Source organism: Protopterus annectens, chromosome 13.part0 (genome assembly GCF_019279795.1).
Source record: "Protopterus annectens isolate FY-2018-M chromosome 13.part0, PAN1.0, whole genome shotgun sequence".
Lineage (NCBI taxonomy): Eukaryota > Metazoa > Chordata > Ceratodontiformes > Protopteridae > Protopterus > Protopterus annectens.
The window spans coordinates 1,020,861,932-1,020,883,721 of record NC_056747.1 but is presented as its reverse complement, the minus strand read 5'-3'; the positions used below and the strand labels follow the sequence as shown (position 1 = coordinate 1,020,883,721).

Genomic DNA, 21,790 nt, shown 5'->3' with positions numbered 1-21,790 from the left:
CTGCCACAAAATCAAAGGACAGAGGCACAAAAACAAATTTCAGCTCTCATGGACATGAAAGCTATTCAAGAAGTACCTGCAAAAGAACAGGGTCAAGGTTTTTATTCCAGACTATCCCTGGTACCAAGGAAGGACAAAGATTGGAGACCTATTTTGGACCTATCCATCCTAAACACATATTTACTCGTACCAAAATTCAAGATGCTCACATTACAGCAGCTTCTTCCCATGCTGGGCAAGGAGTCTTGGCTGGTAACATTGGACCTCAAGGAGGCATACCTGCATGTCCCTATCAGACAAGATTGCAGAAGATACCTCAGATTTCTTGCAGGTTCAACTCATTATCAATTCTCTGCATTGCCCTTTGGCTTATCTACTGCACCCAGAGTGTTTACAAAATGCCTGGCATCAGTATTTGCCTTCTGCAGACTTCAAGGGATACAAATATACCCATATCTGGACGACTGCCTGATCCAAGCGGACAGCAAGCACATACTTCCGAAACACCTGGCGTTTGTAATAAAATTGTTGAACTTTCTGGGATACACAGTCAACAAAAAGAAATCAAAACTAATACCCTCTCAAGCAATAATTTTCCTGGGTGCCAGCTTGAATACAAACACCCAGATAGCCTACCTCACGCCAGAGAAGCAAGGGCAACTATCTCAATACTTCAGAAAAATGGCAACCTTCACCAGGCTGACTGCAAGGAAAGTCCTGCAGGCTCTGGGATTCATGGCATCTTGCATCTTGCTGATCCCATGTGCAAAGCTGCATATGAGGAAACTTCAATGGTACCTAAAAAACTTATGGTCTCAACACAGCCACAGTTTGGAAACAATTATACCACTCATTCCATGTCTTCAAAAGGAATTTCTGTGGTGGGCTCAAGCATGCCAAAGAAACATAGGTCTCCCCTTCTGCTTGCCTCAAGCAAATCAAATCATCACAACAGATGCCTCGGACTACGCCTGGGGGGCGCACATGACAGATCAGTACATTCAGGGCAAATGGTCCCAAAAAGAGAAGCACCTACACATCAATCAAAAGGAAATGCTAGCAGTACAAAATGCTATTATGGCCTTCAAAACCTACTGCATCCAGGCCAGCTATTGATAAGGACAGACAACACCACAGTGATGTGGTACATAAACAAACAGGGAGGAACTCATTCATACCCCCTGTGCAGACTAGCCATGTCCCTTTGGAACACGGCTCTGGAATTGCAAATCCAACTTCAAGCACAATTCCTGCCAGGGAAGGAAAACACGCTGGCAGGCAACCTGAGCAGAAATATGACCGATCCACACGAATGGAAGTTGCATCCTCAAGTTTTCACAAAGATAATTCAGGCATGGGGACAGCCAGACATAGATCTCTTAGCTACCCACAGAAATTACCAACTGAAAAAATTTTGATCAAGGACCTATCATCCACAGGCCTGGAAAGTGGACGCACTTTCTTTCAATTGGACAACATTGACAGTCTATGCCTTTCCACCTCTTCCTCTGCTGCCCAAAGTTCTATTAAAAGCCAGAGCAGAGGCCAAAGATGATTCTCATTGCTCCAGACTGGCGAAGACAACACTGGTATCCACTCCTGAAGAGCCTGACGCATTCCTCACCATGGATCCTGCCTCTAGTGCCTCTTCTGTTGACCCAGCACAACTTCAAAACTCTACACAGTCAGCTGAAAACCCTCAATCTAGCCGCATGGAGGATTCCTTGATTTCCCAACAGACCCTCCTTTCCAAGGAGGTGCAGGATGTCATCTTGGAGGGCAGAAGACCTTCTACTAGAAAAGCCTACTCCGCCAAATGGAAACGGTTTTGTGCCTGGAATCAGAAAAAGGGCCAGAATCCTTGGGTACTAAATTTACCTCAAATATTACAGTACCTAGCTGAGATGTTAAACAGTGGACTTTCCTTCTCCTCCATCAAGATCCATGCTTCAGCCATTTCTGCACAATACAACACTGATCCTCCTTTATTCTCTCATCCTCTCTTAAGACAGTTCCTCAGAGGGGCTAAGAATATAAAACCCCCAAGGAAACCACCAGTACCTGCTTGGGACCTCAACTTCATTTTAGTAAAACTGACCCTGCCTCCATTTGAGCCAGCTGCTTCAACAGAACTGCAATATTTGTCATGGAAAGCAGCCTTCCTTCTGGCTATCACCTCAGCACGCAGGGTTTCGGAACTACAAGCCCTCATGGCTGTGCAACCTTTCATCATTTTCCATCAGGATAGAGTTTCCTTACGAACCAACCCTTCCTTTATGCCAAAGGTAGTATCCAGTGTAGCGTTGAATCAGACTATCCACTTACCTACCTTTTATCCTAACCCACAAAACAAAGGGGAAAGATTACTACATTCCTTGGACATTCACAGACAACTTTGTTATTATTTGGACAGGACAAAGCCATTCAGAAAATCAGAGCAACTTTGTGTCCTATGCTACAGGTGCTCAAGGAAAGGCTATTTCCAAACAGACAATCTCAAAATGGATAGCCCACTGCATACGCTTTTGTTACTCATTTCATGGAAAAACTGTACTTACAAGCATCAGATCTCACTCCACAAGGGCCACAGCTACCTCTGCAGCTTTCCTCAGGGGGGTTCCTACCAAGGATATTTTGGAAGCAGCCACTTGGAGTTCTGTGCACACTTTCTCCAAGCACTATCACCTTCCACTATACTCTAAATCTAGAGAGGGCTTTGCCACAGCAGTCTTGCAGGGCATCCTTGCTCCTCCTAGTTCCACTTAGTGCCTGCCACCCCTTTTTAGCTTTGGGATTCTACCCATCTGTTATGACTGCAGCTGTATGCACGATGAACATAGTACAGTTTTGTACCTACCATAAATGTAGATGTTCGAGTGCTAATACAGCTGCAGTCCAGGTTTCCCTCCCTCCATCCCCTCTTGGGACAGGCCTTATGACAAACGCCTCCTCATACAACCTGATTGGGGTATTCTTTTATGGTGCATTTGCTTGCAAACTACTGTTTTTTGATTATATTACATTGCATTACTACATAAGTTTGTTTTGCCTTCCTTCTGGGGGCACCTGACTTCTGGGGCAAGAAAAACTGAAGAAAATGGCGTCGGCTGGTTCTTTTATACCCCTGCCGCACTGACGTCAGGGAAGAAGCGACAACAACCGACGCCGGACCTAGACTTTGGAATTCGGCCGACCGAGGACCCGCCTGACGGCAGGATAATCCCATCTGTTATGACTGCAGCTGTGTTAGCACTCAAACATCTACATTTATGGTAGGTACAAAACTGTACTCTCCTGAGGTGCTGCCCGATTGCTTTCCTCTGGAAGCAGTTGGGGCGCGTTTCTCTCTGCACCAAGATGCCTGGCTATCCATTACGAATGATCAGTGGATGCAGAGTCATTACCAGAGGCTACCATATTCCACTAATATCCTATCCAAGACCTCCGAAATCCCTTCCCGATGTTCCACCCAGTCAAAGGGAGGAGGCAGCTTCTGAAATACGAAAGCTACTTCAAAAACGAGCCATCCAGAAAGTCCCCTCAGATCAGCGTTCTACTCAAGATTCTTTTTGGTGTCAAAGAAAACAAGGGACTGGAGGCCCATTCTGGATCTCAGTCATCTGAACAAATCAGTAGTTCAGACCAAGTTCCACATGGTCATGATTCAATCCATCCTCCCCTATCTGCAGGAGGGTGTGTGAATGTGCTCATTAGATCTCCGGGATGCGTATTACCATATCAAGATGGACAAGTGCTCCAGGAGCCTCCTTCACTTCCGGCTGGGAGCCAATCACTACCAGTTCAGACCCTGCCTTTCGGTCTCTCAACGGCCCCAGTGTGTTCATGAAATGTCTTGCAGTGGTAACGGCTCATCTGAGACTTCAGGGATTCCAGGTGTTTCCATATCTAGACGATTGGCTCCTCTCCACCCCAACCAAGTGTCTTCTGGTCAGGGCCCTCCACTACACTCTGGCTCTAGTGGAGACATTAGGCATTACCATACACTGGCAGAAGTCAAACCTTCAACCATCACAGCTGGAATTCATAGGGGCAGTATTCAACACGCAGTCAAGCCTAATCTCTCTTCCTCTCCACAGGCTGCAGAGACTCCGGGCACAAGTTCAGGTGATACTCTGCCAAAGCAAGGTGACTGCAAGGGAGATTCTTCGAGCGTTAGGATCTATGGCCGCAGCCATCCCCATAGTCCCCTTAGCCAGACTACACATGAGATTACTACAATGGCTCCTTCAAGCCCAGTGGGATACCCAATCTCAACCCCCTGAGCTCAAAGATGCTTATCACCAACATTTGCAAACAAGATCTCCTCTGGTGGATACATACAGATGAAAATCTTTGGTGCGTTCCTTCCATGCTCTACAGCCCAGTGCCACAGTGACCACGGATGCTTCCCTGATGGGGTGGGGGGACCACTTCCAGGGAAAGACAGTCCAAGGCACTAGGTCCAATGTAGAGGTCAGTTTGCATATCAATATCCTGGAGTTGAGAGGTGCTGTTGGCGTTGCAAGCTTTTCATCCGCTTCTTCCATCCGGAAAGATTGCTTTCCAGTTGGACAAGTCTGTGGTCTGGTACATAAACAAACAGGGAGGGACCAAATCTTTACCCCCTTTGTCGCGAAGCCATGAGAATCTGGCAGTGGGTGATAGCTTCCAACCACTTCCTGATCGCAACGCACATCCCGGGGAGCTCCAACGTGATTGTGGACAGACTGAGCAGATGCATACTTCATCCTCACGAGTGGTCTCTCAACCTGAGTGTGGCAACGGAAATTTTCAGTCACTGGGGCCAGCCATGCTGCGACCTTTTTGCCTCCCCTTCAAATGCAAAATGCAGCAGCTACTTTGCCCTCTTTACCCCTCTCGGGGAGTCACCGAGAGATGCTGTAGTCCACGATTGGCCCACGGGTCTTTTTTATGCTTACCCCTCTGATTCCTCTGATCCCCCTCGTTCTGCGGAAGGCTATTCAGTTGAGAAGCAAAGTCATCCTCATTGCTCCGTTTTGGCCTCGTCAAGTGTGGTTCCCCTTCCTTCGACCTCATCTGAATCCTAGACACTCGTCAGGGCCTAATTTCTCACCCACAAGGGCTGACTCCTCGAATCTGTCCACCCTCAAGCTGACAGCTTGGTTTCTCCACTTCTGTTAGTTGCCAGGCAAGAAACCCTTTCTTCACCTGTCCAGGATATTATGTTGGCTTCTCATAAACCATCCACCAGAGAACTTTACAAGGATAAATGAAAAAGATTCTCTATTTGGTCACGTAATCAGGAGCTAGACCTGATGTTCATTGTGTTATCCTGCTGCAGTCATCACACTTGGATTATCCTGCCATCAGGCGGTCCCGCAGTCAGCCTGAGTTCCAAAGTCTTTGTCCGGCATCGGTTGCTGTCGCTTCTTCCCTGACGTCAGTGCGCCAGGGGTATATAAGAGGCATTCGACGCCATTTTCTTCAGTCTTTCTTGCCGCGCGGTGCCCGAAGCAGAAGCAGTTCGCAAGTGCCGGTCAGCCAACACCTGAGATTTTCTAATCTAATTTCAATCCGAAGTCTTCAATAAAGGTAAGTACCCCGTTGGGGAACCTTTTCTTGCCTCAGTCCGATGTCAGAAAAAGTTAACAATTGCATTTCTTGTGGGAAGCAAATACCTCATAAGGACTTCCATTCTTATTGTATTCCTTGCCTAGGCCCAGACCACGACGTCACAGGTTGTCGGTTTTGTGCTAGGTTTAATAAACAAACTATCAAACATCGTTTTGTCTTCGCACGACATTACTTTGGTAGGAAATTTAATTATATCATGCCGTTGGAGCAGCCGACGACCGGCATGCATAAAAAATGCAAGGATAAGGACTGGCAGCCTTGAACCAAGCCAGACTCCGAGGCCTCTGCTGGGCCTATCGCCGGTTCTCCGGTTTTCAGTGAGGCACCTACGCAGCCCCTGACGACCGCGGAAATAGAACCCCAGACAGCTTCGGATTCTCAAGCGGAGTGTACTAGGCCGTCGCAATCATCTTCATTAGGCCCTTCCGACACCGGAGCAGAAGGTGATCCCGGTGCAGTAGAAACGTCTTCGGTTTCAGAAGGTGTCTTCAGACCGACTACACTCACCATTAAATCTTATGCTAAGCTAAAAACTCCATTAAAACCAAAAAAGACTGTACATCAGTCTCCTGTTCAAGGCCCCATGCCTAAGAAACCGATGCTTAAGATGGCTGTAGATTTGATTTCCCTAATCAGGGGTTCCCATCCCCCTCCTGATAAAAAACCAAGACAAGAGGAGGACTATGCTTCCTCTGACCAGGTTTCTATTTCCTGAGATTCTTCTGAGGAACATGATTACGTTTTTCCTCCTTATGAAGATTCTGATGCTGAAGACTCTATTCCCTCAGCATCTCCCCCTGAAGACTACTCCTTTGGGGAAACTTTACATTCCATGAGGGAACATTTCCACTGGGAAGGCCAGGACTACTCTGATTCTAAGAAAAGGCTCCGAGAGTTTCTTTTACTACCCCAGCACAGACCACTTGCTATCCCTCCAGTTTTAGATATTGTGGATGATGTTTACTTAAAGTCTAGTCTAAATCCAGACTCCCTACTTCCTGCTCCAGCCAAACCAGACAGATACTACAGAGTACCTGACACTCACAAATTCCTTTATAAAAGCCTTCTGGCTGACCCAGAAACAATTTCCCAGGGTCCCAAAGGGGCTAAAGCTTCTATGGCTAAAAATCTTGTACCCTCTGAAAGGGATTCCAGAGCTTTAGATAGATGGGGAAAGAAGATATACACCTCAGCTACTCTGGCTATGAGAGCATTAAATTATCAGTTTCACATGCTGAAATATCAGCAATTCCTAATGTCTCAATTAAAACAAAAACTGAGCACACATTCTGAACAGGCTGAATTCAAGGAAATGCAGGATCTGTTGCATGCAGCTGAACAGGTGGGCAAGCATACTTTACAATGTGGATTTGATTCATTGGAAGCTTCCTGTAGAGCAGCTGTTACTGGGTCTGTCATACGCAGACATGCTTGGTTAAAAGAACAAACCCTACCTGAACATATTAAAGCAAAATTATTGGATGCACCTTTACAGCAGGATGTCTTATTTGGTGTCAAAGCAGAAGAGGTTTTAAAGAAAATGGAGGATAAGGCAAAGTCTATGCAGACGGCCAAGGATTTTTTACAGGTACAACCCTCTCGTTTCAGCAGAAATTAGCCAACAAAAAACTGGTCCTTTCCAGCTTCTGACAGACTTTAGAGGGGCAAATACAGACGCCCAAGGGGCAGAGGTCCTGGCACCAGTAATTGCATACTGCAGACAGAGGACTTCAATTATACCCATACCTGGACGACTGCCTTATTCAAACAGAATGCAAGGACATTCTTTTAAAATATCTGGCATTTGTCAAACACCTTCTAAGTTGCCTAGGGTACACAGTAAACAAGGAGAAATCAAAACTAGTGCCCTCACAAAACATAATATTCCTGGGTGCCAGCTTGAATACAACAGCCCAGATGGCTTATCTCACGCCAGACAAGCAACAACTGCTGACTCAATACTTCAAAATAATGACAACAAAGACCCAACTCCCTTCAAGAAAAATTCTGTAGGCCTTGGGATTCACGGCATCTTGCATACTACTAATACCATTTCCAAAACTGCATATGAGGAAATTACAATGGTAAAATAAAACAATGCCAAGAAATGAGGTAGAAGAATGGAGTACTCAAAAATAGCGTACAAACTTTCTTTATTTGACCGCTTTCGTAAAAAACTTCCTCAGAATAACCAAACACAAAAAACAAACACATTTAAATACACTTATCAATTAATTAATTAATGCAAATGAACCAATAAAAACAAGACCAATGATTCATTACTTAAAAAAACAGTGTTATTAAAAAAGAAGAGAAACTACTTTGCGTTTATCAGTAACTTGTAGTTTACGATCCTTTAAAAAACATTTAACATTAATAAATTCATTTAACCCAGGGGGGATGTCAGATTTCAATTTTATCTGCCACAATGCCTCCCTTTGTTCTAAGTAATTTCTAAGGTCACCTCCCCTAGGATCAATGGAACATGTCTCTAAAATAGTAAATAAAAATTTTTTGTATTCACCACAAATACAAGAATGTTTATATAAAGCGTTGGTAAAATCTTTACGTTTAATGGCATAATTATGCTCCTTAATACGTGTACTTAGTTTCCTGGTGGTCATTCCAACATAAAATGCTGGACAACCTGAGCAAAATGAAATGTAAACAACTTTAGAGGTATCACAATTAACAAAACCAGGTACCTCAATAGTATAGGGAACAGTAGTCACAGATATATATGGACTTACCAAGATAAACCTACAAGCAGTGCATTTGTAACAGCAGTGCATCCCATGTTTAACTGATATTCTATTTTTATTTGGTTTCTTACCATTTTGTAAAATGTTTTTCAAATTGTATTCGTTACGAAAAACACATTTTGGTTTATCACCCAAAACTAAAGACAAGTCGGGATTACCCTTTATTATTTTCCAATTATTTTCCAAAATGGAACATAAGTCTTTACTGTCAACGCTCATTTCCAAGGAACAAGTTAAACTTGGTTTTATAACATCTTTACATTTAAAGACTGTTAACCCGTTGTTGTTATTAGTCGAACTACATAGAATGGGGGGAAAATCTGAGCAACGTCTGTCAAAAATACCATTGGCAATATTCACCAACGTAACAATGTCATACCCTCTTTTTAAAAATAATTCAATAATAAAATCGAATTCAACAATCAAGTCATCATCCCTAGTCGTCATACGACTTGCCCTTATAAACTGCCCCTTGGGAATGTTGTTAATCATATGTTTTGGGTGTCCACTGGAGTAATGTAGGTACCCATTTGTGAAAGTATTTTTACGATGTATGTTGGTCTGAAACTTATTTTCAATGCCATCCCACCATAGATGGACATCCAAATAGTTGACAACACTACCAACATCACCTTTTGTAAACTTTAGAAATTCAGAAAAAGAATTTAAATAATCTATAAATGTGTCTACTATTTCAAGACCACCAGGCAAAATAAAAAACAAATCATCAACAAACCGGCAAAAAAATAAAACATTAAATTTATCTTCTAATAAAGGCATTATTTCATTTTCCCACCATGCCATCACTGTGTTGGCGTAAGCGGGGGCGGCTGGTGAGCCTTTCTTTTCTTTTCTATATGATTTTTTAATGTCAGGTCAAATAGCATTTGATTTGTATGATTTTTGTTTGATTTCTGAGCCAAGAATTGGTGTAATTTTTGGAATTCCAAAAACTCATAAAAATGTTTTGGAACCTCCCTTTAGACCCATTGTTGCTGCCCCCCATTCAGTGACGGAAGGTATTGCTTTGGTCATTGATTCATTGTTGGGACCACTGTTAGAAAGTCAATCTTCTTATGTTAAGGATTCTTGGCATTTTTTGAGCAAACTAAAAGGTTTTTTAGATGGTTTTTCTTTTGTTGATGGTACTCACATTATTATTACTGTCGATGTTGTTTCGCTCTTTACATGCATTCCCCATGATCAAGGAATAGAGGCTGTACGCAGTCTCTTATGCCAGAGAAGAGCTTATTCCACCTCCATCACTAATACACTTTGTTCACTGTTAGAAATTATTTTGGATAACAACTTTTTTCTGTTTGGAAAACAATATTTTAAACAGAAAAAGGGTGTAGCGATGGGCTCACCAGCCGCCCCCGCTTACGCCAACACAGTGATGGCATGGTGGGAAAATGAAATAATGCCTTTATTAGAAGATAAATTTAATGTTTTATTTTTTGCGGTTTGTTGATGATTTGTTTTTATTTTGCCTGGTGGTCTTGAAATAGTAGACACATTTATAGATTATTTAAATTCTTTTTCTGAATTTCTAAAGTTTACAAAAGGTGATGTTGGTAGTGTTGTCAACTATTTGGATGTCCATCTATGGTGGGATGGCATTGAAAATAAGTTTCAGACCAACATACATCGTAAAAATACTTTCACAAATGGGTACCTACATTACTCCAGTGGACACCCAAAACATATGATTAACAACATTCCCAAGGGGCAGTTTATAAGGGCAAGTCGTATGACGACTAGGGATGATGACTTGATTGTTGAATTGATTTTATTATTGAATTATTTTTAAAAAGAGGGTATGACATTGTTACGTTGGTGAATATTGCCAATGGTATTTTTGACAGACGTTGCTCAGATTTTCCCCCCATTCTATATAGTTCGACTAATAACAACAACGGGTTAACAGTCTTTAAATGTAAAGATGTTATAAAACCAAGTTTAACTTGTTCCTTGGAAATGAGCGTTGACAGTAAAAACTTATGTTCCATTTTGGAAAATAATTGGAAAATAATAAAGGGTAATCCCGACTTGTCTTTAGTTTTGGGTGATAAACCAAAATGTGTTTTTCGTAACGAATACAATTTGAAAAACATTTTACAAAATGGTAAGAAACCAAATAAAAATAGAATATCAGTTAAACATGGGATGCACTGCTGTTACAAATGCACTGCTTGTAGGTTTATCTTGGTAAGTCCATATATATCTGTGACTACTGTTCCCTATACTGTTGAGGTACCTGGTTTTGTTAATTGTGATACCTCTAAAGTTGTTTACATTTCATTTTGCTCAGGTTGTCCAGCATTTTATGTTGGAATGACCACCAGGAAACTAAGTACACGTATTAAGGAGCATAATTATGCCATTAAACGTAAAGATTTTACCAACGCTTTATATAAACATTCTTGTATTTGTGGTGAATACAAAAAATTTTTATTTACTATTTTAGAGACATGTTCCATTGATCCTAGGGGAGGTGACCTTAGAAATTACTTAGAACAAAGGGAGGCATTGTGGCAGATAAAATTGAAATCTGACATCCCCCCTGGGTTAAATGAATTTATTAATGTTAAATGTTTTTTAAAGGATCGTAAACTACAAGTTACTGATAAACGCAAAGTAGTTTCTCTTCTTTTTTAATAACACTGTTTTTTTAAGTAATGAATCATTGGTCTTGTTTTTATTGGTTCATTTGCATTAATTAATTAATTGATAAGTGTATTTAAATGTGTTTGTTTTTTGTGTTTGGTTATTCTGAGGAAGTTTTTTACGAAAGCGGTCAAATAAAGAAAGTTTGTACGCTATTTTTGAGTACTCCATTCTTCTACCTCATTTCTTGGCATTGTTTTATTTTATTCAGTATTTGGTGCTTTTTGGGTTTATTAGTAAATTACAATGGTACCTGAAAAGCGTATGGACTCAGCACAGCCACAGCTTGGAAACAATGATACCACTCATTCCCTGCCTTCAACAGGAGTTTCTATGGTGGGCACAGACATGTCACCTCAACAAGGGTCAGCCTTTCACATTACCCACAGCCAGGCAAACTATGACAACAGATGCATCGGACTATGCCTGGGGAGCACACATGGCAGGACAGTGCATTCAGGCCAAATGAACTACAGATCAAAGGCATCTGCATATCAATCAAAAGGAAATGCTAGCAGTACAGAATGCCCTAACAGCTTTCAAGGACCTCTTACACCCAGGACAACTAATAATAAAGACGGACAATACCACAGTAATGTGGTACATCAACAAGCAAGGGGGCACACATTCCTACCCTCTATGCAGGCAAGCAATGACCTTGTGGAACACAGCACTGTCTTACCAAGTTCAACTACAAGCACAATTCCTGCCAGGAAAGAAAAACACATTGGCAGACGACCTAGGCAGAAATATCATGGATCCCCATGAGTGGAAACTGGATCCTCAAGTATTTGCAATGATAACTCAAAAATGGGGACGCCCAGACATAGATCTGTTTGACAACCCCCAAAACTACCAACTTCACAAATTTTGTACAAGGACATTCCACCCACAAGCTTGGAAAGTGGACGTCCTCTCATTCAGTTGGAAAACATTAACAGTGTATGCCTTTCCTCCACTGCCTCTTCTAGCAAAGGTGCTGCTGAAAGTCAGATTAGAGAGGCTACAAATGATACTCATTGCACCAGATTGGCCTCGCCAGCACTGGTATCCAGTTCTAAAGAACATGGCCCACGGCCCACCATGGATTTTACCACAAATTCCTCACCTGCTCACCCAGCGAGACAATCAAATTCTACACAGCCAGCTCAAGACTTGAAACCTGGCTGCATGGCAAATTACCTAAACAATCAACCAACACCTCTATCCAAAGCTGTTATGGATGTCATTCTGGAGACCAGGAGATCCAGCACCAGGAAAACCTATTCAGACAAATGGAAAAGATTTTGGCCAAAATCCCCTTGATCCAAATATTCCTCAGATTCTACAATATTTAACTGAGATGTTGCACAAAGGACTTTCCTTTTCATCTATTAAGATCCACGCCTCAGCAATTTCAGCTCATTACAACACGGATCCTCCTTTATTTTCACATCCACTCTTAAGACAGTACCTCAGAGGGGCTAAGAACATAAGACTGCCCAGGAGAGCACCAACACCTACTTGGGATCTCAACTTTGTTCTGGAAAAACTTACACTGCCGCCCTTTGAACCAGCTTTCTCAGCTGATTTAAAGTTTCTTTTATGGAAAACTGCCCTGCTGCTAGCAATAACTTCAGCTAGAAGAGTCTCAGAGCTACAGGCACTAATGGCAGTGGAGCCTTTCCTCATTTTTCATCAAGACAGTCTCTGCGAACTAACCCTTCCTTTATGCCAAAGGTGGTATCCAGTGTGGCCCTAAACCAAACCATTCACTTGCCCACTTTTTTTTCCAAATCCCCAGAACAAAGGAGAAAGACTCCTGCACTCTTTGGACATGACATTCACAGACAATTACGTTACTACTTGGATAAAACTAAGGCTTTCAGAAACTCTGACCAGCTCTTTGTGGCCTATGCTGCAGGATCACAAGGAAAAGCTATCTCAAAACAGACCATTTCAAAATGGATAGGACATTGTATACATTTCTGCTACATGCATCATGGGAAACCGGTACCTGTTAGCATTAGGCCCCACTCCACCAGGGCTACAGCTACATCAGCAGCCTTTCTCAGGGGGGTGCCAACCAAAGATATTCTGGAAGCTGCACCTTGGAGTTCAGTGCACACCTTCACCAAACACCATCACTTACCTTTATATTCTAAGACTAGAGCTGGCTTTGCCACTGCAGTTTTGCAGGGCCTACTAGCTTCTTTTAACCCTGTTTAACTCCACCACCCATCCTTAGCTTTGGGATTCAACCCAAGTGTGATGACTGCAGCAGGGTAACACGATGAAAATAGTACAGTTTTGTACCTACCATAAATGTAGATGTTCGAGTGTTCACCCTGCTGCAGTCCAGGTTACCGTCCCTCCATCCCCTCTGAACTAGCTGGACTTATCCATACCTTTCTATCCTATACAACCTCTGTGGTGTATTTGCTTGTGACTGAAAGTATTGTTTTATTTTTACTTGCATATTTTATATAGCAATAAGTATTGCCTACCTATTGTGGGGGCACCTGACATCTGGGGCAAGAAAAATTGAAGAAAATGGCGTTGGATGCCTCTTATATACCCCTGGCGCACTGACGTCAGGGAGGAAGCGACAGCAACCGACACTGAACCAAGACTTTGGAACTCAGGCCGACTGCGGGACCGCCTGACGGCAGGATAATCCAAGTGTGATGACTGCAGCAGGGTGAACACTCGAACATCTACATTTATGGTAGGTACAAAACTGTACTTTCTCAGCCCCCGTAGCCACTATTCTTCTTTATTTGGCTGAGCTGTTCGACAAAGGTGCCTCTGCTTCTACCATTCGAGTCCATCTAGCAGCTATTTCCAACTTCCGTAACGGGTCTGAAGGAGTACCACTTATCTCCTCTCGTCTTTGCAACACCTTCCTCAAGGGTATTTTTACAGCAGGCCTCTCATCAGACAGCCGGTGGAGGCATGAAATTTGTCCTGGGTTCTGCAGGTTCTCTCTCTCTCTCTCTGCCCCCTTTTGACCCGGCTGCACCTGTGATCTAAAATTCTTATCTTGAAAGTCCTTATTCCTGGTGGCTGTAACTTCAAGATGAATTTCGGAATTACAAGCATTATGTATCAAGATCCCTTATCTGATCTTTCATTAGGACAGAGTATCACTTCAAACTAACCCATCCTTCCTCCCAAAAGTGGTTTCTGACTTTTCCATTAACCAGTCCATTGAGCTCCCTGTGTTTTTCCCAAATTACTCTAACAAGGGAGAATACTGCCTACATTCCCTGGATGTTCATAGACAATTACACTTTTATCTGGACAAAACTAAATAATTCCGCAAGTCAGACCAGCTTTACGTTTCCTTTGCGGGCCTTAGAATGGGAGGTGCAGTATCAAAGGTTACTTTGCCTAAATGGCTCAGGGATTGCATTGCCTTCACATATTCACTCACGGAAGGATCTAAGCCGGGCCAAATCAAAGCTCACTCAAATAGGGCTATTGCAGCATCTGTTCATAGGTTCATAGGTTATACTAGGCTATATGCCCTAGGGCATTTATAAGCCTAGCCAGAGTGTGTTTGGCTTTCACCACCCTTTTAGATCAGTTGACAGTACCTCTGTATAGTAGGTCACAGATGGTAGCGCTTTTAAGGTTAGTTTACTGTACCTCTGTCAAGCAGGGACACAGAAGAGATCCCAGGGGTAAACTTAAGATCTCCCATCCACTCGTCAAGATTTCTCTTCAAGAGCGTCAGTGAGGGGCTCTGCCTAACATGGATTGGGATTTTGTTCCAGAGTGAGGGGAGCCTCTGGGATATGAATCTGTCCCTTCAGCATGTCCTATTTATTTCTCTGCTGAGGTTCAAGTCCCTGGAGCATGTAGCTCTAAGGGATTTGGATTTCCTGAGGTGAAGCATGTCCATTAATTCTGGGTTGGACATGGCTTTGTCAGACACAGATCACCTCTGAGTAGGTGGTACGCAACTGAGTAGAGCTGGAGTTTCTTTAGCCGAACTGCATAGGGCATCTGTTTGAGCCCCTTGATCCTCTTGGTGAGGTACTTTTGGGGTCTTTCCAGTTGTTGCAGGTGTCTGGTAAGGTACATCCCAAATGGGGCATTGTATTCAATTTTGGGCCTAATAAGTGATGAGTAGAGGGGCACAATGACCTCTCTTGATCTAAATGTGAATCCTTTCATGATAAGGTGGGCTATGTAGAAGGTCTTTCTAACCACTTTGGCAACGTGATTGTCAAAGGAGAGATTGCTATCTACTTGGGTCCCCAAGTCCCTAATTACTTCTTCTGTACTTAATGGATTACCACCTATGTGGTAACTCGTGGGCACATTGTTTTTCCCAAAGGGGATGACTATGCACTTTTTGGCATTTAGCTTTAGGCCATGGCTCTGGCACCAGTTATCCGTCTCTGAGAGACCCTTTTGGATGATGCTTGTGTCAGCCGGAGAGTCGATTACGGCACCCAGTTTGCAGTCATCTGCGAATTTGCCTTCCACTCTAGGGCCTTCATGGATGACATTTTTGCAGCTGCTATTTGGGCTAAGCCCCACACTTTTATCAAGCATTACAAATTGGATTTGATCTCCAGGGGAAGAGCGGCCTTTGGCTCAATGTTTCTCAGGAATGTTCTTCCGTAAGGGCCACCCAGGTTCTCCAAGTAGCTGGGGACTTGGTCCCATCAGTGATGAATAGGAAGAAGATTAACAACTTCTGATAAAAAAGTTATGTCTTACCATAACGTTCCATCTGAGTTGTTGATCTTCTTCCAGTCATCACACCCTCCCACCGACCCCCTCCTAAGGTTCCTGGCGGATCTTCTGGGTCTTTGTGGTGTATTAGGGTTTCTGCGCAGAGATTGCCTCTGGCTTATTCTTTCTCTATATGTTGCATGCAAACTCGATCTGAGGTAACTGAGCAAAGGGCATTGTGGGTAGTAGCTTAGCTTGAGAGTTTTTGGTGCACACAAGCTTGGTATAAGGCTGACTCGGTTCCGAGGGCTCAGAACCAAACCCATCAGTTCCATCAGTGATGACAGGAAGAAGATCAACAACTCAGATGGAACATTATGGTAAGACATAACTTCTTTTTTGCTGTATTGGCAACAGTCCTTGTCAACAAATCAAATTCACACAGCTGATTACTTATTAGCTAGATATAGTCTCAAAATTGTAACTGGTTTGATATTCAGACCTGTAAAGAGTTCTTTCAACACAGAACTATCATTTCATTAGAAACACTTAACAAAAACATATCCAAAATTTTAGACATAATTTCTACCATTAATAATGGTTCCCTAAAATGTACTCCATTTATATCTATTATATATAAATTTATCAGAACAAATTTTACGTTTACATGTGTCTCTTACTGGAACTATTTAACAAAAATAAATAATGAAGAATTTACATTAAATAATAAAAGGCTTTCTTTAAAATCAGCAGGAAAAAACACAACTTCTCCCTATTAGAACATGTATACTTGGAAGTTCCCGCATAGTGGCTTTTTAACTCCCAATAAAACTCCCAAAATATATAAAAAAGAAGACGTGAAATGTTGGAGATGTAATCAAAGCTGATGCTGACTGGTTGCATACGATTGTAAATTGTAAAATGGTATCTCCTTTTTGGAATGATTTTAGATAATTTTGTAAAGCTATGTGGAATGACAGTTGTACAATTTCTGACTCTCTCATATTGTTTAATCTGCCTGGTCCCGAATTATACCCAGGAGTCAAATGCATATATTATGGTCAATACTAGTAATAGCAAAGAAAGTGGTTACAAAAAAATTAGAAATCAGAACACACACACATTAGCAGTGAATTTGTTTATTTAGCCAAACTTTGTTTGTGATAGAGAAATTTCCACTATAAAACTGAGATCAAAAAATCTGACACATAAGCAAATTGCTTGGGAGAAATTGAAATCTTTATTAGAGAAATAAAATAAAAATTTCCCTTTACATGTATGCATTATTAACATTGTATATAGTTTTTTATATTTGTTTATACATAGTTTGTATGATCTTTGACTTTTAAAAAAATAAAAACATAATTGATTCTCCGGCTGATACAGACACCCTTCAGATGGATCTCACTGAGACGGATACCTGGTGTCAAAATCATGGCCTCAAGCTAAATGCCAAAAAGTGCATAGTCATCCCCTTTGGAAAAAACAAAATACCCGCGAACTACCACATAGGTGGTAGTCCCCTAAATACAGAAAATGTAATAAGAGATCTGGGGACCCAAGTAGATAGTAATCTCTCCTTTGATAATCATATTGCCAAGGTGGTTAGAAAATACTTCTGTGTGGCCCACCTAATCACAAAAGGGTTTGCATCTAGAACAAAAGAAGTTATTGTGCCTCTGTACTCATCACTTATTAGACCCATCATAGAATACAATGCCCCATTTGGGATGTACCTTACAAGACACCTGCAACAGCTGGAAAGGCCACAAAACTACCTCACCAAGAAAATTACTGGCCTCAAATAGATGCCCTATGCAGCCCAACTCAAGGAACTCCAGCTGTACTCAGTTGCATACCGCTTACTCAGAGGTGATCTCTGCCTGACATACAAGGCCATGTCCAACCCAGAATTGATGGACATGCTCCACCTAAAAAAAAAAAACAAATCCCAGAAAGCCACACGCTCTACAGATATAAACCTCACCACAACGATAAATAGGACATGCTGGAGGGATAGATTACTATCCCAGAGACTCCCCATGCTTTGGAACAGGATTCCAGTATACATCAGGCAGAGCCCCTCACTAACACTCTTCAAAAGAAACCTTGACGGGTGGATGGGAAACAGAAAATTTACCCCGGTGATCACTGCACTGGCTCTGCTGGACAGTGGCACAAGGAACTGATGGCTCTGCTGGACAGAGGCACAGGGAACTAATCTAAGGGGATGGTGAAAGCCAACACATTCTGGCTAGGCTTATAAATGCCCTTGGGCAGATAGCCTAGTACTTACCTATGAACCTATATCTGAGTAAAACAAAACGAGTACTGCAACAGTGAAGAGGACGTCTACTGTTGTGGTAAGATTTTATACACAACTGTAAATTTTGCATTTTTTTGTGTGACTGAGGCTGTGATTAGATGCAACCTCCAAGTAGTTTTCTTTCTCCATTCTTATTAGGACCATTCCATGTAGCTTGTATGCTCTCCATCATTTTTTTTCCAACTGGGGTGCATATCCTGACAATATTTTACGATTAACCTTTGATTGTTTTTAATAATCCATGTTAGATACAGCAGGTCTTTCTAGTGACTTATTTATAATTTGTGATTACTGAACCAGTCATAGTACTGTCACTAAACAGGCTGGTTTTGCTTTCTCCACGATGCTTTCCTGCACAAATATGCTGAATAGACTGCCCTTAATACAGAACCCTGTTGCACCCCACTACTTACCAGCTTTCCTGCAGGCATTCCTTCCCGGAGTGCCACTGTCTTCTACTTCTCATTTATTTAGCTGCCTGTCCATCTCATTTTGTTTGTCACATCATAAAGTATTCTTTAAATTCCCCACCGGATTTCTCTGAGGCATATTGCTGAAGGTCCTATTGAAACCTGATATGTACTGTTCTCTCTGGTTTTCCACTTCACTGGGAAGGCATTTATGAAACTTGGTTAGGATGGCTTAGGAAGATGTTTGTTGTATGAAGTCATGATGTTGTCCATTTGTGAGACAGTGTGCTTTGAGAAACTTGTTTACCAATTCCTCTCTAAAGAATTTTTTTAAAAGCTTCCTTTGGGAGGACATGAAAGTGAAGAGCCTGTAATTCCCCTTCTTGTTCTTCGACTTAGTTTTTTGCAGACTGTCTATGTTTGGCACCTTCCAGTTCTGCAGTACCAGTCTGATTTCTAAGGAAGGGCATACAGTTTAACCAGTAATTCTCTCTGGCATTACTGTCAACTCATTTGACACCTGGGTCATCCCATTTCTGCATCTTATTTCTTTGAATGTTGTTCTGGCTCCTGTTACATTTCCTCCTTTATTTTTCCACCTGCCCATTTGTTCCTGTCCTGTTTTCACTTGCACTACTACCAACTTGTTTACTACTTGGGTCTTTCTTACCCTGCATCTCATCTTCCTGAAGGCCGTTGTGGCTCCTTTAATGTTTCTTCTTTGGTTGTTTTCCCACCTTTCCATTTGTCCTCATCCTGCTTTAACCTGCTAGCATAGCACTATCACATTCTTTTCTAAACAAGGAACTTGTTCATCATCTCTGTACATTAACTTCTTTAACATCCTTTTTCATGTAAACCAGCCTCTAGCGAAATTATATGATTAAACAGAATATTTCTCTCTTTTGTTACTTCTCCAGCTTTCTCCTTCTCTTGAGCTTCTTTTAGCAGTTGGATGACTACTAATATTTTTTCTGCCTTTATCCTAGGCTGCCCACTACATCCCCTCTTATGTTTTAGAATTTCATTATTTTTTTTAACTTTGTTGATGCAAAATTTTGTTGGAACTTGATCAGTTACATTTTGTGCATATCACACTGACAATATTGCATGTGCTTTTTAGCTGTCATAACCTAGAATATTCTATTGTGGAATTCAAATGTGTATCTTAACAGTGAGAGGATTTGATTTCTAACCACCTGACCACCAGTCTGACCTTGTATCTGTTGACTTCCAGTAACTTAGCGTAAAGTCACCTTTATTGTTTCTTCTTTGTACCTTCTTGTGAAGGCACCATTTGTAATTCTTAACTGTAAAGAATGTGATAGTTTATTGCTTGGTAGGCAGTCTTTTTGTACTTTCATTAAAAGCTCGCACAAGTTCATTGTTTTATGCTTGTCTGTTTCTTTTCTTATTTGCCCTTAAATATATTCAGTACCATTTTATGCTTTAATTTTCTCAGGTGGGATATTCAGCGAATCCGAGAGCAGAGAATATTGCAGCGACTACAACTGCGAATGTATAAGAAGAAGGGTATTCAGGAATCTGAGCCTGATATTACCTCATTTTTTCCAGATCCTGATGATGGTATGTGTTAGAGTTTGTATTGTTACAGTTTTGATTTCTAGGTGCTGCAAATATTGCCACTGATGCCCTCTAAGCACTTAGGTTTGCTGTTTCATGGTGCAGTACTTTGGAGGCGCTGTTGCTTCTCTAGTACTTCTCAACTGAGCTCCCCTTTATGTGGACCGTGCTTATCCTTCCTGTGTCTGTGTGAGGTTTTGCTAGATTCATTAGTTCCTTTGTACATCCCAAAGACAATACTGTAGGTGAAATGCCTGCTGTCCAGATTATCAGTAGGTGTGTGAGTGAATATGCGAGTCTTGTAGTAGACTGGCCTTCTACAGACTGCCAGGACAAGCTGTGGCCCGATAACCATTAATTGGATACTAAAAGTGTTATAGAAAAAAGATGAACATTTTCACAAGTAACTGATAAAGCTAGGTTTGATGTCAGAGAAAAAAAATGTGTCTTTAGATAAAATGCAAAATAGGTGGTTTGTTTAAACTGGTTGTGTTCATTATAAGCCTGCCTGCTGCAATTCTTTATAGTTTAGAATTGGCCACAGGTAAACATCTGTTCTTCCTCCCTTCATTCCTGAGCTTTAGACATCCTCAGAGCAGAGTTGTTCTCCCCATGTTGAGTTCATCAGTAAAAAAAAGAGCAGCTCATGGACACATTGGGACTTTTTGGTGCAAGAAGCATTTCTGCAGGCAAGGAGCAATATATCAGAGTGACAAGTATCAGGTCTGGTGGAAAATGTTCCTGATCATTTTACTGCTGTTGCATTATTGTTTATTGTGATAGTTGCTGTTATGATGTATTGTAATAGATTTGGGATATCTTTCAGAAGCTGGTGATGGCCCTGAGGAAAGATCACCTTCACACTTGCGTGATGAGAACTGATTCCTCCAAAGTTGCAAATACTATAAATATAAAATAGTAATGAAACAAAGACCAATATTTATTAAAATGTTCAAAAAAACCCTCTTGGAGTCTCACCATGAAGCCTTGGCGAAAGTCATAAAACCAAATAAAATAGGGTAAGGGATATAAATAGTGTAAAGAAGCCTCCATCAGTTAATTGACCTTCTCAGTTCCACTTCATTGTTAAGCTCCATAGGGCAGGTGCTTTATTCTTACTGTTATTTCTTCTTTAAAGTCTCAGCCTGAGAGCTCTAGGGTCCATGGCAGCAGCTATAAATCTGATTCTTTGTGCATGTCTGCATATGAGATTGTTACAGTGGACATTACAAGTCCAGTGGTCTGTACAACATCAGTCTCTAGACTTTCTGATTCCTCTGAGCAAAGTGTGCAAACATTCTCTCATGTGGTGGTTTTCCAGGAATTGCGAGAAGGATGCCCCTTTGTTGTGCCTCTGCCCCAAGCCACGGTGACCACGGATGCCTCCCTCTTAGGGTGGGGGAGGGGGCACTGTTCAGGCAGGACTGTCCAAGGCACGTGGACTCAGAGCTAGACCATTCTGCATATAAACGTTCTAGAGATGAGAGCAGTCCTTTTAGCATTGCAGGCCCTTCATACCTGTCTTCCTCTGGCAACTATTGTGATCCAGTCAGACGATATGTCAGTGGTCTGGTACATCAACAAACAGGGGGAACCAGGTCTTATCCACTTTGTCGAGAGGCCATGAGAGGGTGGGAATGGGCGATCTCCACCAACCGCTTTCTGATAGAAATGCACATCCTGGGTTGGTCCAACATCTTGGCAGACAAATTGAGCAGAACTATCCTTTCGCCTTACGAGTGGTCTGTGAACCCTTA

At 41.9% G+C, this 21,790-nt stretch overlaps 1 protein-coding gene across 7 annotated transcripts in view; it reads left to right on the top strand.

Moving 5' to 3' along the window:
- Positions 1-21,790, top strand: part of MSL1 (MSL complex subunit 1) — a 1,034,461-nt gene that overhangs the window by 796,703 nt on the left and 215,968 nt on the right. For all 7 annotated transcript variants that reach the window (XM_044055025.1, XM_044055020.1, XM_044055021.1 and 4 more), the window contains one exon: positions 19,912-20,036. In XM_044055025.1, coding sequence (XP_043910960.1) covers positions 19,912-20,036 — 125 coding nt within the window. The remainder of the gene's footprint in view (positions 1-19,911; positions 20,037-21,790) is intronic.